The sequence below is a fragment of the Bos taurus genome, chromosome 22 (assembly GCF_002263795.3).
Source record: "Bos taurus isolate L1 Dominette 01449 registration number 42190680 breed Hereford chromosome 22, ARS-UCD2.0, whole genome shotgun sequence".
Classification (NCBI taxonomy): domain Eukaryota; kingdom Metazoa; phylum Chordata; class Mammalia; order Artiodactyla; family Bovidae; genus Bos; species Bos taurus.
Window position 1 is genome coordinate 51,972,087 of NC_037349.1, and position 12,583 is coordinate 51,984,669.

The window sequence follows — 12,583 nt, forward strand, 5'->3', positions numbered from 1 at the left end:
GGATTGCTCAATCATATGGTAGTTTTATTTTTAGTTTAAGAAACCTCCTTACTATTCTCAATAGTGGCTACCCCAGCTTACATTTCCATCAACAGTATAGGAGGATTCCTTTCTCTCCACACCCTCTCCAGCATTTATTATTTGTAACGTTTTTGAGGACGGCCATTCTAACCAGCTTGAGGTGATACCTCATTGTAGTTTTGATTTGTTGTTCAGTCACTAAGTTGTGTCCAACACTTTGTGACCCCATGGACTGCAGCACGCCAGGCTTCTCTATCTTCACTATCTCCCAGAGTTTGCTCAAACTCATGTCCATTGAGTCAGTGATGTAATTCAACCATCTCATCCTCTGTCAACCCCTTCTCCTCCGGTGCTCAATCTTTCCCAGCATCCGGGTCTTTTTTAGTGAACCAGCTCTTCACATCAGGAGGCCAAAGTATTGGAGCTTTAGCTTCAGTATCATTGCTTGATTTGATTTGCATTTCTTTTAATACTTAGCAATCTTCATTTTCCTGTCACCCGTTTGTGTGTCTTCTTTGGAGAAATGTCTATTTAGATCTTCTGCCCATTTTTTTCTTTTATCGGATTGTTGGTTTGTTGTTTTTTAAACAGCTGTGTAAGCTTTTTGTCTATTTTGGAAATTAATCCCTTGTTTGAGTTGCATCATTTGTAAATATTTTCTCCCATTCTGTTGGTTGTCTTTTTATTTTGTTTATGGTTTTCTTTGCTGTGCAAAAACTTTTAAGTTTAATTAGGTCCCATTTGTTAATTTTTTTCCCGTTTGTCTGTTTTTGTTCCCATTACTCTAGGAGATGGATCAAAAAAACATTGCTGTGATTTATGTCAAAGAGCATTCTGCCTATGTTTTCTTCTAGGAGTTTTATAATAACTGGTGTTACATTTAAGTCTTTAATGGATTCTTAGTTTATTTTTGTATATGATGTTAGAGAATGTTCTAATTTTATTCTTTTACATGTAGCTGTCCAGTTTTCCCAGCACCACTTATTAAAGAGACTGTCTTTTCTCCATTGTATATTCTTTCCTCCTTTGTCACAGATTAATTGACCATAAGTGCGTTAGTTTGTCTTTTGGGCTTTCTTTCCTGTTCTGTTGATCTGTGTGTCTGTTTTGGGGCCAGCACTATACTGTTACAATTACTGTGGCTTCATAGTATAATCTGAAGTCAGGGACTGTGATCCCTCCAGCTCTGTTCTTCTTTCTCAAGATTATTTTGTCTGTTTAAGGTCTTTTGTTTTTCCATACAAGTAAAAAATTTTTTTGTTCCAGTTCTGTGAAAAACATCATTGGTAATTTGATAGGGATTTCATTGAAGCTAGATTGCCTTGGGTAGTGATGTCGTTTTGACAATACTGAGAACATGGTATATCTTTTCATCTGCTGGTGTCATCTTTAATTTCTTTTGTTAGCATCTTACAGTTTTCAGAGTACAAGTTTTTTGCCTCTTTAGGTAGGTTTATTCTTGGGTATTTTACTCTTTTGTTATGATGGTAAGTTGGGTTGTTTCCTTAATTTCTCTTTCTGATCTTTTGTTGTTAATGTATAAAATGCAACAGATTTCTATATATTAATTTTGCATTCTGCACCTTTTCCAAATTCATTGATGAGCTCTAGAAGTTTTCTGGTAGTGTCTTTAGGATTTTCTATGTATAGTATCATGTCATCTGAAGATAGTTTTATTTCTTACTTTCCAATTTGGATTCCTTTTATTTCTTTTCCTTCTCTGACTGCTATGTCTAGGACTTCCAAGACTATGTTGAAGAAGAGTGGTATCAGTGGGTATCCTTGTCTTGTTCCTGATCTTTAAAGGAATGCTTTCAGTTTTTTTTACTGAAATGCTTTCAGTTTTTATTGAGTATGATCTTAGCTGTGGGTTTGTCATGTATGGCCTTTATTATGTTGAGATATGTTCCCTTTGTGCCCACTTTCTGGAGAATGGTTTTTTTTTTTTTTTTAATCATAAATGGATGTTGGATTTTATCAAAAGCTTTTTTTGCATCTGTTGGGATGATAATATGATTTCTTCAGTTTGTTATTGTGTATTTATGGATATTGAAAAACCCTCGCTTATTTCTGAGGTAAATCCCATTTGATTATGGTGTATGATCTTCTTAATGTACTGTTGGATTCGGTTTGCTTGTGTTTTGTTGAGGATTTTTGCGTCTATGTTCATCGGTGAAGTTGGCTTGATATTTCTTATTATACATTTTAAAATTTGAATTTTACTTAGTTTTTTAAATTGAAATTTACCAGTGGAGTTAGTAGTATATCATTAATTTGTCCATTAATGTTTTCTGCTGAAAAAATTTGATGTATCTTTTGTAAGTCTTTTTTTTCATAGACTGTTTACTTAAAACTAGAAACATTTTTTTTGTGCCTCAATTTGTTCCAAAAAAGTAAGGAAGTTATTGAATTAGGAGTAGTTTATAATTTTGAGTTTATATAAAGCTTAGACTTCCCAGGTGGCTTAGTGGTAAAGAATCCAACTGTTAAGGCAGGTTCAATCCCTGGCTTTAGAAGATCCTCTTTAGAAGGAAATAGCAATCCACTCCAGTATACTTGCCTTGGAAATCCCATGAACAGAGGAGCGTGCTACTGCCCATGGGGTTGCAAGGAGTCAGACACAAATGAGCTAGCACTTAGGTAAAAAGCTTAGAGTTCAGACAGGAGTAATTGTCAGAAGTTTTTTTCTCATGTGTAACTTGTATCATCTTTTAGGCAAAATGTTTCATGGATTTCAAAGCTGGAGGCACCTTGTGTCACATTCTTGGGGCTGCTTACAAATACAAAAATGAACAGGGATGGTAAGTTTTTTTATTTATTTGCATGTTTTGCTGTGATGTGTGTAACTTTTCCAACGTTAAACCTGTTACTCCTTGATATAGCATTATAGAATTCTATCAGCATATTATGATTAATATCCCAAAGTACGTTGTCTTTTATCTAGGGCCCTAATTTACTTTTGTGCCCACAACCAAGAAAAATATCAAACAACTGTTACATTTATTATGTAGGATATTTTTCATGTACGGTCACATGTAGATAATAGATGGATGTACATTATTAGCACATTGGAAGGTAGGCTCACTATGAAATACATAAATGTTTATTATAAACTTACAGTGTGCTGAAAGATAACAGTTTTAAGTGTTCTGTGGACTTCCAAGTAAGAGTCATCCAGCTTGCCCCCCTCGGAACACAAAAGGAGTCTGGCTCAGAGGGGTGCAGGTGGTCATGAGGGCAGTGATGGAACTAGGAAGGGAATTCCTGGTGGTTTTTTTCCTACAGTTTTGCTTTTCCTTTTACTCTTCCTTTTCTCCTTTCTCTGTCTTTCTCGGTGCTTTCCTCCTTTTCTTTCTTGAACTCTTGGGTTTTCTCCATCTCAGGATGGGAAGTTCAGCTGTTAGGACTACTGAGTGTTTAATGATGATGGTTCTGTTTCAAGGATAAGGGTGAGGTTAGGGATTAGGAGGGCGCTGAAGTGTATTGAAGTTGTTTGGTGGTTTTAGTTGTGTTGTACGGTTTATAATCTTAGCATCTTTCCAGGAGAATATTCACGTAATTTGTGTCTTTTAACGTAAAAAGTAAGCTAATCCAATACCTTATGATTGAGAAATGCCAGTAAGTATTTGCATCAGTAATCAGGAAAAGTTTATAAGTAAATGACTTATTTATGGTAAGTGGAAAGAGATACAGACATATATCTTATTTACTAGAACTTTATGTATATGAATGGGTATTTAATAGATATTATTTGATTGATTAAATGAGCATGAGAGTTTGTTGTCATCAGAGCTAGCTTCCTGTTTTTCAGTTCTCTTTGCAGCTCTGGTGTTGTGCTCTCACTAGAGTATTCCTTGGTTTGTTGATAGGATTGACAGCATGTCTGGGGACTCATACATGTTTTGTGTCTGCACTCTAGATCACAGTTGGAACTCTTTCCTTTGTTGATTTTCTTGTTCAGCTTGTGTCTCCCAAGTCCAGCCTGGACTCTTGAGGGCAGAGTCTCAAAGTGAAATGACTTCCTAAGTCATTATGAAACTTGCTTATTTAGTGTATCAATACAATGAAATATTTTTATCTGAAAAGATTTCAGGTGGTTTAGAAGGCTACATGAAATAAATCATCTATGGCTTAAATATCAGGCCAACAAAGAAGTAAAGGATAGAGTTACAGACTTTAAGAGGAGTGAAGAATAATAATTTTTCCAAATCTTCTCAGACTGTAGCAGAATTATCCTCTTTCAAGTACAATTATAAACCAGTTGCAGTACACACCTTCCCCTGTCTCCTGTGATTTACACACTTGCAGTGAGTGGATCTCTTATGTTCCAACAGTGCATATCTTAACTGTCCACCCAGTTGGGCACTTGAATAGTGGCTTGTCATCTTGATTCTGCTGCTGACTCAGATGAGATCATAAGGAATTAAGATACTCAGGTTGAAATAACATGAAACATAATACAAACAATTGGCAAATTTTCAAACAAAATTGTACTGATTTATTGTCCAACCAGAATGTATTAACAGTGTACCTTTTCCCCTTTCACTGGCCAGCAGTTGTATTTATTTGTATTACCTCCATCTTTTCATCCAAGTAATTTGTGATAGATTTGAAAAAGGTTTTATAATTTTAGTTTAATTTACATTTCCCTTTTGGGCAGGTTTGAGCATCTTTGCATAATTTAAAAAGTAAAGTTTAAATACTCTTGGTAATTTAAAAATAAGTCAGATAAAATATTTCAAGTAAAGGTTATACTGTATTTACCTGTTTTGTTCAGTTTTTCTTAATATTCATATATGTACTTTTGCTTACTTATACTGTAGATTCAGAAAAGCGTTAATGTGCCATGTTATCAAATTACTGTTTGGCAAGCCATTTTGGTTTATTATTATGGAAAATATAAATTATACATAAAAGAAGAAAGACTAATACAGTGAACTATTTCTAGTCATGCATCTTCTGCTTTATAGAATTTCATCTGTAAATACTTCTGTGTATTTATTTCTAAAATTAGATTTTAAAGGTTTTCTTGGCAGTCCAGTGGTTAAGACTTTGCACTCCCAATGCAGGGGTCATGGTTCAGTCCCTGGTTGAGGAATTAAGATCCTGCATGCTGCATGGCATGATCAAAAAAATTTAGATTTTTTTTTTTTTTTAATTTTTAGATTTTAAGAAAGCATGATAACAGTACCATTATCACAGCCAAGAAAATTATCAGTACTTTTTCAATATTGTTAAATACTATCTACTTAGTGCTTGTTTCCCTGATAATCTCACAAATATTTTTTATATTTTGTTTTAAACAGTATCCAAACAAGATTCATACACTACAGTTGGTTCATATGACTCTTTTAAGTCTCTTTTTAAAATAATTTTTAAAATATTTGGCTCTTCTGGGTCTTTGTTGCTGTGTGGGCTTTTCTCTAGTTGCAGAGAGCATGGGCTACTCTCTAGCTGTGGCACACAGCTCTAGAGCACGGGCCCAGTAGTTGTGATGCATGGGCTTAGTTGTTCCTCAGCATGTGGGATCTTCATGGACCAGGGATTGAACCATGTCTCCCTCATTGACCTTGAATTCTTCACCACTGAACCACCAGGGAAGCCTGATTCTTAAGCCTCTTAGAACATTTCTGATTTTCTTTCTTACTCTTTCTTCTTCTTTTCCTGAAAAAACTACATTAAAAAAAATAACAGGTTGTCTTGTAGAATTGTATTATGTCCTTGTTGTTCAGCCACTCAGTCATGTCCGACTCATTGCGATCCCCTGGACTGTGGCACATCAGGCCTCCCTATTCTTCACTATGCCCCAGAGTTTGCTCAGACTCGTGTCGATTGAGGTGATGATGCCATCCAACCATCTCATCCTCTGTTGCCCCCTTTTCCTCCTGAAGAAAAGGCTTTATCCCAACCAAAGTGTTTAGGAGAAAGCAATAGAATGGGAAAGATTAGAGGTCTCTTGAGGAAAATTAGTGATACTGAGGGAAAGATGGGCACAATAAAGGACAGAAGCAGTATGGACCTAACAGAAACAGAAGATTCTAAGAAGAGGTGGCAAGAATACACAGAAGAACTATACAAAAAAGATCTTCATGACCCAGATAACCACGATGGTGTGATCACTCACCTAGAGCCAGACATCCTGGATGTGAAGTCAAGTGGGCCTTAGGAATCATCACTGTGAACAAAGCTAGTGGAGGTGATGGAATTCCAGACCCTGATGCTGGGAAAGATTGAAGGTGGGAGGAGAAGGGGATGACAGAGGATGAAATGGTTGGATGGCATCACCGACTCAATGAACATGAGTGTGAGCAAGCTCCAGGAGTTGGTGATGGACAGGGAAGCCTGGCATGCTGCAGTCCATGGGATCGCAAAGAGTCGGACGTGACTGAGCTGACTGAACTGAATCTCTGGAAATGACTAAGAATAGGTAGAAATAACAGTAACATGTTATTCTTGGGTATTTAGATAAACATTCGGGAAGGAGTTGAAGTGTAGGTAAATAGATGAATTTTACCACATTTGGGACAGTAGTGGGCTCTTAAGAGCATTATAGACACTCTTGACTTTGAACAGATAACTTTTAAGCATATATAAAGTAGACACTTTCCGTATACTTGGAGAACGGTATAGTAGTTCACTGCCTTTGGATCTGTGGATTACTTTTTTATATATGATGTAAAATATCTTAGATCTACAGAAAACAGGGGACGCTTCTTGAATTGGGTAGTTCATTTTGACTGGAGTAGATTGAATATCATTAAATGTAATGTTTTATGACAGTGTTGACATTGATTTCTCATACTGCCAAGAAAATATGTTATACATTTTGTAGAGTGCTATTTTAATATCCAGATCTTTTGAGCTCACTTGTATTGGGTACTAAAACCAAGTTTTCACTTTTGTTTAAAGTCGGAGGCAAATTAACTAATGATTTTTTGCTTACAGGCGGAGGTTTGATCTGCAGAATCCATCCCGAATGGATCGTAATGTTGAAATGTTTATGAACATTGAAAAAACATTGCTTCAGGTAACTCAGAAAATTTGATTGTTAAAACTTTTTTTCTTTAATATGCTTTTAATTCTAAGATTGGCTTTATTCTAGCTCAAAGATCAAAGGGAGAAAAGTTTCCTGAAATCTATTATTGTATTATTTTTATGAGTTTTGGGGATTAGAGCTATAAGGTATGACTATGTCATTTACAGAATATTTTTCTTAAACATGGTAGATAATTCATAATATTTTCTTTAGTAATTTCACTAATCCATTATTTAGATCTTTCATATTTAATGTGAACATTCTTTCATCCTAGTAGTCATTTGTTTATACAGTCATTTTCTTTGGATTTGTTTCATGGCTGTACCGTAAATAGAAATCTTATTTCCCCAACTAGATTATAACTTGGAGAAGAGAACACTTAATTTTCTTCTTTTCTTTCTTAGTGTTTTTACTAATAAGTAATTTTTAATAATCACTGAATTAACCTTCGTGGGGAGAGGGGACTGACAATTCTGCTGGGTATTATCATTAATTTAATTCCTGAAACTTTTCTCATGGGCTCTTAACTAAGAGAAATAACTGAGCAGTTTCTGTATCTTGTCTAATTTTTGGTGATGGTTTGGGGAGTTAATATGCATGTTTTAATCGTTGCTATTCGTAAGATTAGAAATGGGGGGAAAGAGCTATAATTCAGTTTTTATATTTTAAGTAAATTAAATGATGAAGCAAATTGGGCATCCCTCCCCATGTACCCCCCTCTACCCTCCACCCCCCAGGTTAGGTGAAAATGCTACATGAGACTTAGACTCTCGAGTCCAGGTAAAATTGACTAGGATTAATTTATCAATATAATACCTTAATGAAAAGTATAATGAATTTCTGTAGGTCATGAGTCTTAGCAGTTTTTTCATCAGTGAATGGCATTAAGTAGCCTGCTGAACACCTAGGTTTTGTATTGAAATAAGGCTTTTACATGCTACAGCAAAGTATGTCTTCCTATTTTAAGCAGTTTGGCTTTGAGTGCCAACTTTTGTCATTAAGGTAAATGCATAAGTAATGTGACATTATTTCAAAACTAAGAATTTGGAAATGTTTTCTTTTTCCCTCAGAGCAATTGTCTGGCCAGACCCAACATCTACCTCATTCCAGACATTGATCTGAAGTTGGCTAACAAATTGAAAGATATAATCAAACGACATCAGGTAATATACATGATCACTTCAGAAACATTGTGTATATAGAATTCTTGTGAATCTCAGCTATAAATTATATCTTTTGATTTCTATATATATATGCATAAAGTGAAAGTTCCTCTCTTTGGGTTAGTCCCAAGTTTTCTTCTCTCTCCCCTTGCCTTCAATTCTTAGCCTAGAATAGCATTTTCCCACTAGCATTATTGAGATATAATTGATACATAACATTATAAATTTAAGGTATCCAATGTGATGATTTGATACATGGCTGTTTCCTGGAGTAGCATTTAATAAAGCCATTGGTGTGGATTCATAACAGTCTTACAATGAAATATGTCTTTTTAGAGTTAAAGAGACCAGTGTACTGTGCATCCCTGTAATTACAAAGTCAAACAGTGAGAGCTAGTGACACGGTTATTGGTAGGAAGAGATCGAAGATTACTTCAAGTAAACCTGCCTCTCTCCCATTATATGTATTGTATTTATATTTGTAGTGTTGAAAAAATGACTGGAAGATTCTGTTTTCTCTACAAACTTCCTTCTCTTGGTTTACATGTACCAGTGCTATCTTCTCACATCTTCACTTCCTTTCTCTAACTTTATTGTGGTGAAGACCTTGGGTATTTATGCATGTATAGGTCTGTGACTACATATGTGGCTAAACTGTAAGCAAATCTTTGTCATGGTAAACTAGCTGAGGACACTCAAGATAATTTTTTGAAGCAACATCACTTGAATGACAAAGTTTTACCATATGTTAGAGTTGGTGTTAGAGTTGGTTGAGAAACCTCATGAAATAGATGTTTTTTTTTTTTTCCTGCTGCAAGAGAAATTGCTGGTTGAATTATATTTTAGCATTTATTAAAGTTATCTTCTAAGTTTTCAAAGCAAATATTGCTAATACTGCTTTTTTAAAAATTTTTATTAGAGTATAATTGTTTTACAGTGTTGTGTTCAGTTCAGTTCAGTTCAGTTCAGTCGTGTCCGACTCTTTGTGACCCCATGAATCGCAGCATGCCAGGCCTCCCTGTCCATCACCAACTCCTGGAGTTCATTCAGACTCACGTCCATTGAGTCAGTGATGCCATCCAGCCATCTCATCCTCTGTCATCCCCTTCTCCTCCTGCCCCCAATCCCTCCCAGCATCAGAGTCTTTTCCAATGAGTCAACTCTTCACATGAGGTGGCCAAAGTACTGGAGTTTCAGCTTTAGCATCATTCCTTCCAAAAAAATCCCAGGGCTGATCTCCTTCAGAATGGACTGGTTGGATGTCCTTGCAGTCCAAGGCACAGTTCAAAAGCATCAATTCTTCGGCGCTCAGCCTTCTTCACAGTCCAACTCTCACATCCATACATGACCACCGGAAAAACCATAGCCTTGACTAGCTGGACCTTTGTTGGCAAAGTAATGTCTCTGCTTTTGAATATGCTATCTAGGTTGGTCATAACTTTCCTTCAAGGAGTAAGCGTCTTTTAATTTCATGGCTGCAGTCACCATCTGCAGTGATTTTGGAGCCCCCAAAAATAAAGTCTGACACTGTTTCCACTGTTTCCCCATCTATTTCCCATGAAGTGATGGGACCGGCTGCCATGATCTTCAGAAGTTTTCTGAATGTTGAGCTTTAAGCCAGCTTTTTCACTCTCCTCTTTCACTTTCATCAAGAGGCTTTTTAGTTCCTCTTCACTTTCTGCCATAAGGGTGGTGTCATCTGCATATCTGAGGTTATTGATATTTCTCCCGGCAATCTTGATTCCAGCTTGTGTTTCTTCCAGTCCAGCGTTTCTCATGATGTACTCTGCATGTAAGTTAAATAAGCAGGGTGACAATATACAGCCTTGACGTACTCCTTTTCCTATCTGGAACCAGTCTGTTGTTCCATGTCCAGTTCTAACTGTTGCTTCCTGACCTGCATACAGATTTCTCAAGAGGCAGGTCAGGTGGTCTGGTATTCCCATCTCTTTCAGAATTTCCCACAGTTTATTGTGATCCACACAGTCAAAGGCTTTGGCATAGTCAATAAAGCAGAAATAGATATTTTTCTGGAACTCTCATGCTTTTTCCATGATCCAGCGGATGTTGGCAATTTGATCTCTGGTTCCTCTGCCTTTTCTAAAACCAGCTTGAAATGTTGTGTTAGTTTCTGCTATATAGCAGAGTGAATTAGATTTACATATACATGATATTGTTGTTTACTTGCTAAGTTGTGTCTGACTCTGTGACTCCATGGACTGTAACCCACTACACTCCCCTGTCCATGGAATATCCCAGGCAAGAATACTAGAGTGGGTTTGTCATTTCCTCCTCCAGGGGATCTTCCCAACCCAGAGATTGAACCTGTGTCTACTGCATTGGCAGGTGGATTCTTTACTGCTGAGCCACTAGGGAAGCCCACATATACATGTATCCCCTGTTTTTTAGATTTCCTTACCATTTAGATCACTACAGAGCTGAAAATGACCACCTATATTTTCTTTTTTAATTTTTTGGCTGCACTGTGCGGCATGCAGGATCTTAGTTCCCCAACCAAGTTGTCAAACCTGTGCCCCCTGCAGTGGAAGCACAGACTCTTAACCAGTGGACCGCCAGGGAAACCCCTCTGATATTGTACTTCTAAAAATTGGAAATTTAGTATAGTCTTTTTCTTACCTATAACATCTGTACAAAAGAGAAGAGTGATAGGATTGTGGCTTTAAATCAGGCAGTCTGAAGTGGAATTGTTTTTGTTTTTAACTATTATTATGACTTTGAACAAGTCACTTAACCTTTTTTCTTTTAGATTCTTTATTGGAGTGACCGTCAAATGTAGCTTAATTACAGGTGGAATGTTAGAGGGCATAAATGGAACAAGTTAACCAGTGGGTTTCTGCTTTCAAGCTAAAATTATATACTCTTATTGCTCTGAAATCATCCTGGGAAAAGTTTATATATTTTCCTGCAATTTAATACTGAACATTTAGGTGTCATAGTTCTTAGGAAATCTGACTCAGTGATTGTTTTCTAAGGATAACCTCCAGAAAGATAAAAAGAGCTTCCTGGTTTCAAGATCCCTTCCCTAACATTCTTTGAAAGTAATAATAAGATCAGATGATCAGGCCTTTGCTCAAGCATTCAAAATGCACTAATAACTCTATTGATTGATCACTTACAGTGTGCCTCTCACTGTTGTTAGCTCATTGTGTCTATTAACCTAGTCCTAACAAAATTATTGTAAAACACATTTTATTGTTACCACTTTATTTCACAGAAGACACTGAAGCACAAAAACATGACAAGCACATGACTTGTCCCATGTCATGTTAAGTAGTACATGGTAGAGCTAGGGTACAAACCCAGGCCTCTCTGATGGACTCTGGAGGCCAGAGTCCTCAATAGTGTGCTCTTCTGACTGCTGCCTCACACATTAGATGTTGACATTCCCTTTTTAACCTTTCCTCTGGCTGTTAGAAGTGTGCTCTAATACTTCTGGTGATTGTGAATTCTTTGCCTTCTTTGGTAGCTATTTCATCTTTACATGGGTCAGTGGTAAAGAATCTGCCTGCCAATGCAGGAGACGCAGGTTTGATCCGTGGGCCAGGAAGATCCCCTGGGGTAGGAAATGGCAACCCACTCCAGTATTCTTGTCCAGAAAGTTCCATAGAGAGAGGAGCCCAGTGGCCTACAGTCCGCGGGGTTGCAAAGAGTTGGGCACAACTGTGCATGCACAAGCACAAGAGTCGTTTTTAGATAGCCCTAAATCTGAGAAGTTTATAAAGTTTTCTTTCCATTGAAAATTGCATTATAGTGTTTTCTGATTGTAATATTTAGTAAATACTCATTGTCAAAGACAAAATTAGATAATATGTTAATGTGCTACTTATACCTGATTTTAAAACTTCTTGTTATTTTTATGGTTTCTATAATGAGCATTTTTTAAAAAGCATTTATTTATTTGGCCAAGTTGGATCTTGGTTGCAGCATGTGGGATCTTTATTTTTTTTTATTTTTATTTTTTTTTACTGTATGTCCTTGTAGCTTGTTTATTTTATATGTAGTAGTTTGTACCTCTTTTTTTTTTTTTTTATGTTTTTAAATTTTTATTCCTTTATTTCTCATGTGTTCCCCATCCTGAACCCTCCTCCCTCCTCCCTCCCCATACCATCCCTCTGAGTCGTCCCAGTGCACCAGCCCCAAGCATCCAGCATCGTGCATTGAACCTGGACTGGCATCTCGTTTCATACATGACATTTCACATGTTTCAATGCCATTCTCCCAAATCTTCCCACCCTCTCCCTCTCCCACAGAGTCCATAAGCCTGTTGTATACATCAGTGTCTCTTTTGCTGTCTCGTATACAGGGTTATCGTTACCATCTTTCTAAATTCCATATATATGCG

The 12,583-nt window shown here is 36.7% G+C and overlaps 1 protein-coding gene across 3 annotated transcripts in view; it reads left to right on the forward strand.

Moving 5' to 3' along the window:
• Positions 1–12,583, forward strand: part of SMARCC1 (SWI/SNF related, matrix associated, actin dependent regulator of chromatin subfamily c member 1) — a 125,020-nt gene that overhangs the window by 14,084 nt on the left and 98,353 nt on the right. For all 3 annotated transcript variants that reach the window (XM_024983285.2, XM_059880120.1, XM_059880121.1), the window contains exons 3-5: positions 2,737–2,822; positions 6,967–7,048; positions 8,128–8,220. In XM_024983285.2, coding sequence (XP_024839053.1) covers positions 2,737–2,822; positions 6,967–7,048; positions 8,128–8,220 — 261 coding nt within the window. The remainder of the gene's footprint in view (positions 1–2,736; positions 2,823–6,966; positions 7,049–8,127; positions 8,221–12,583) is intronic.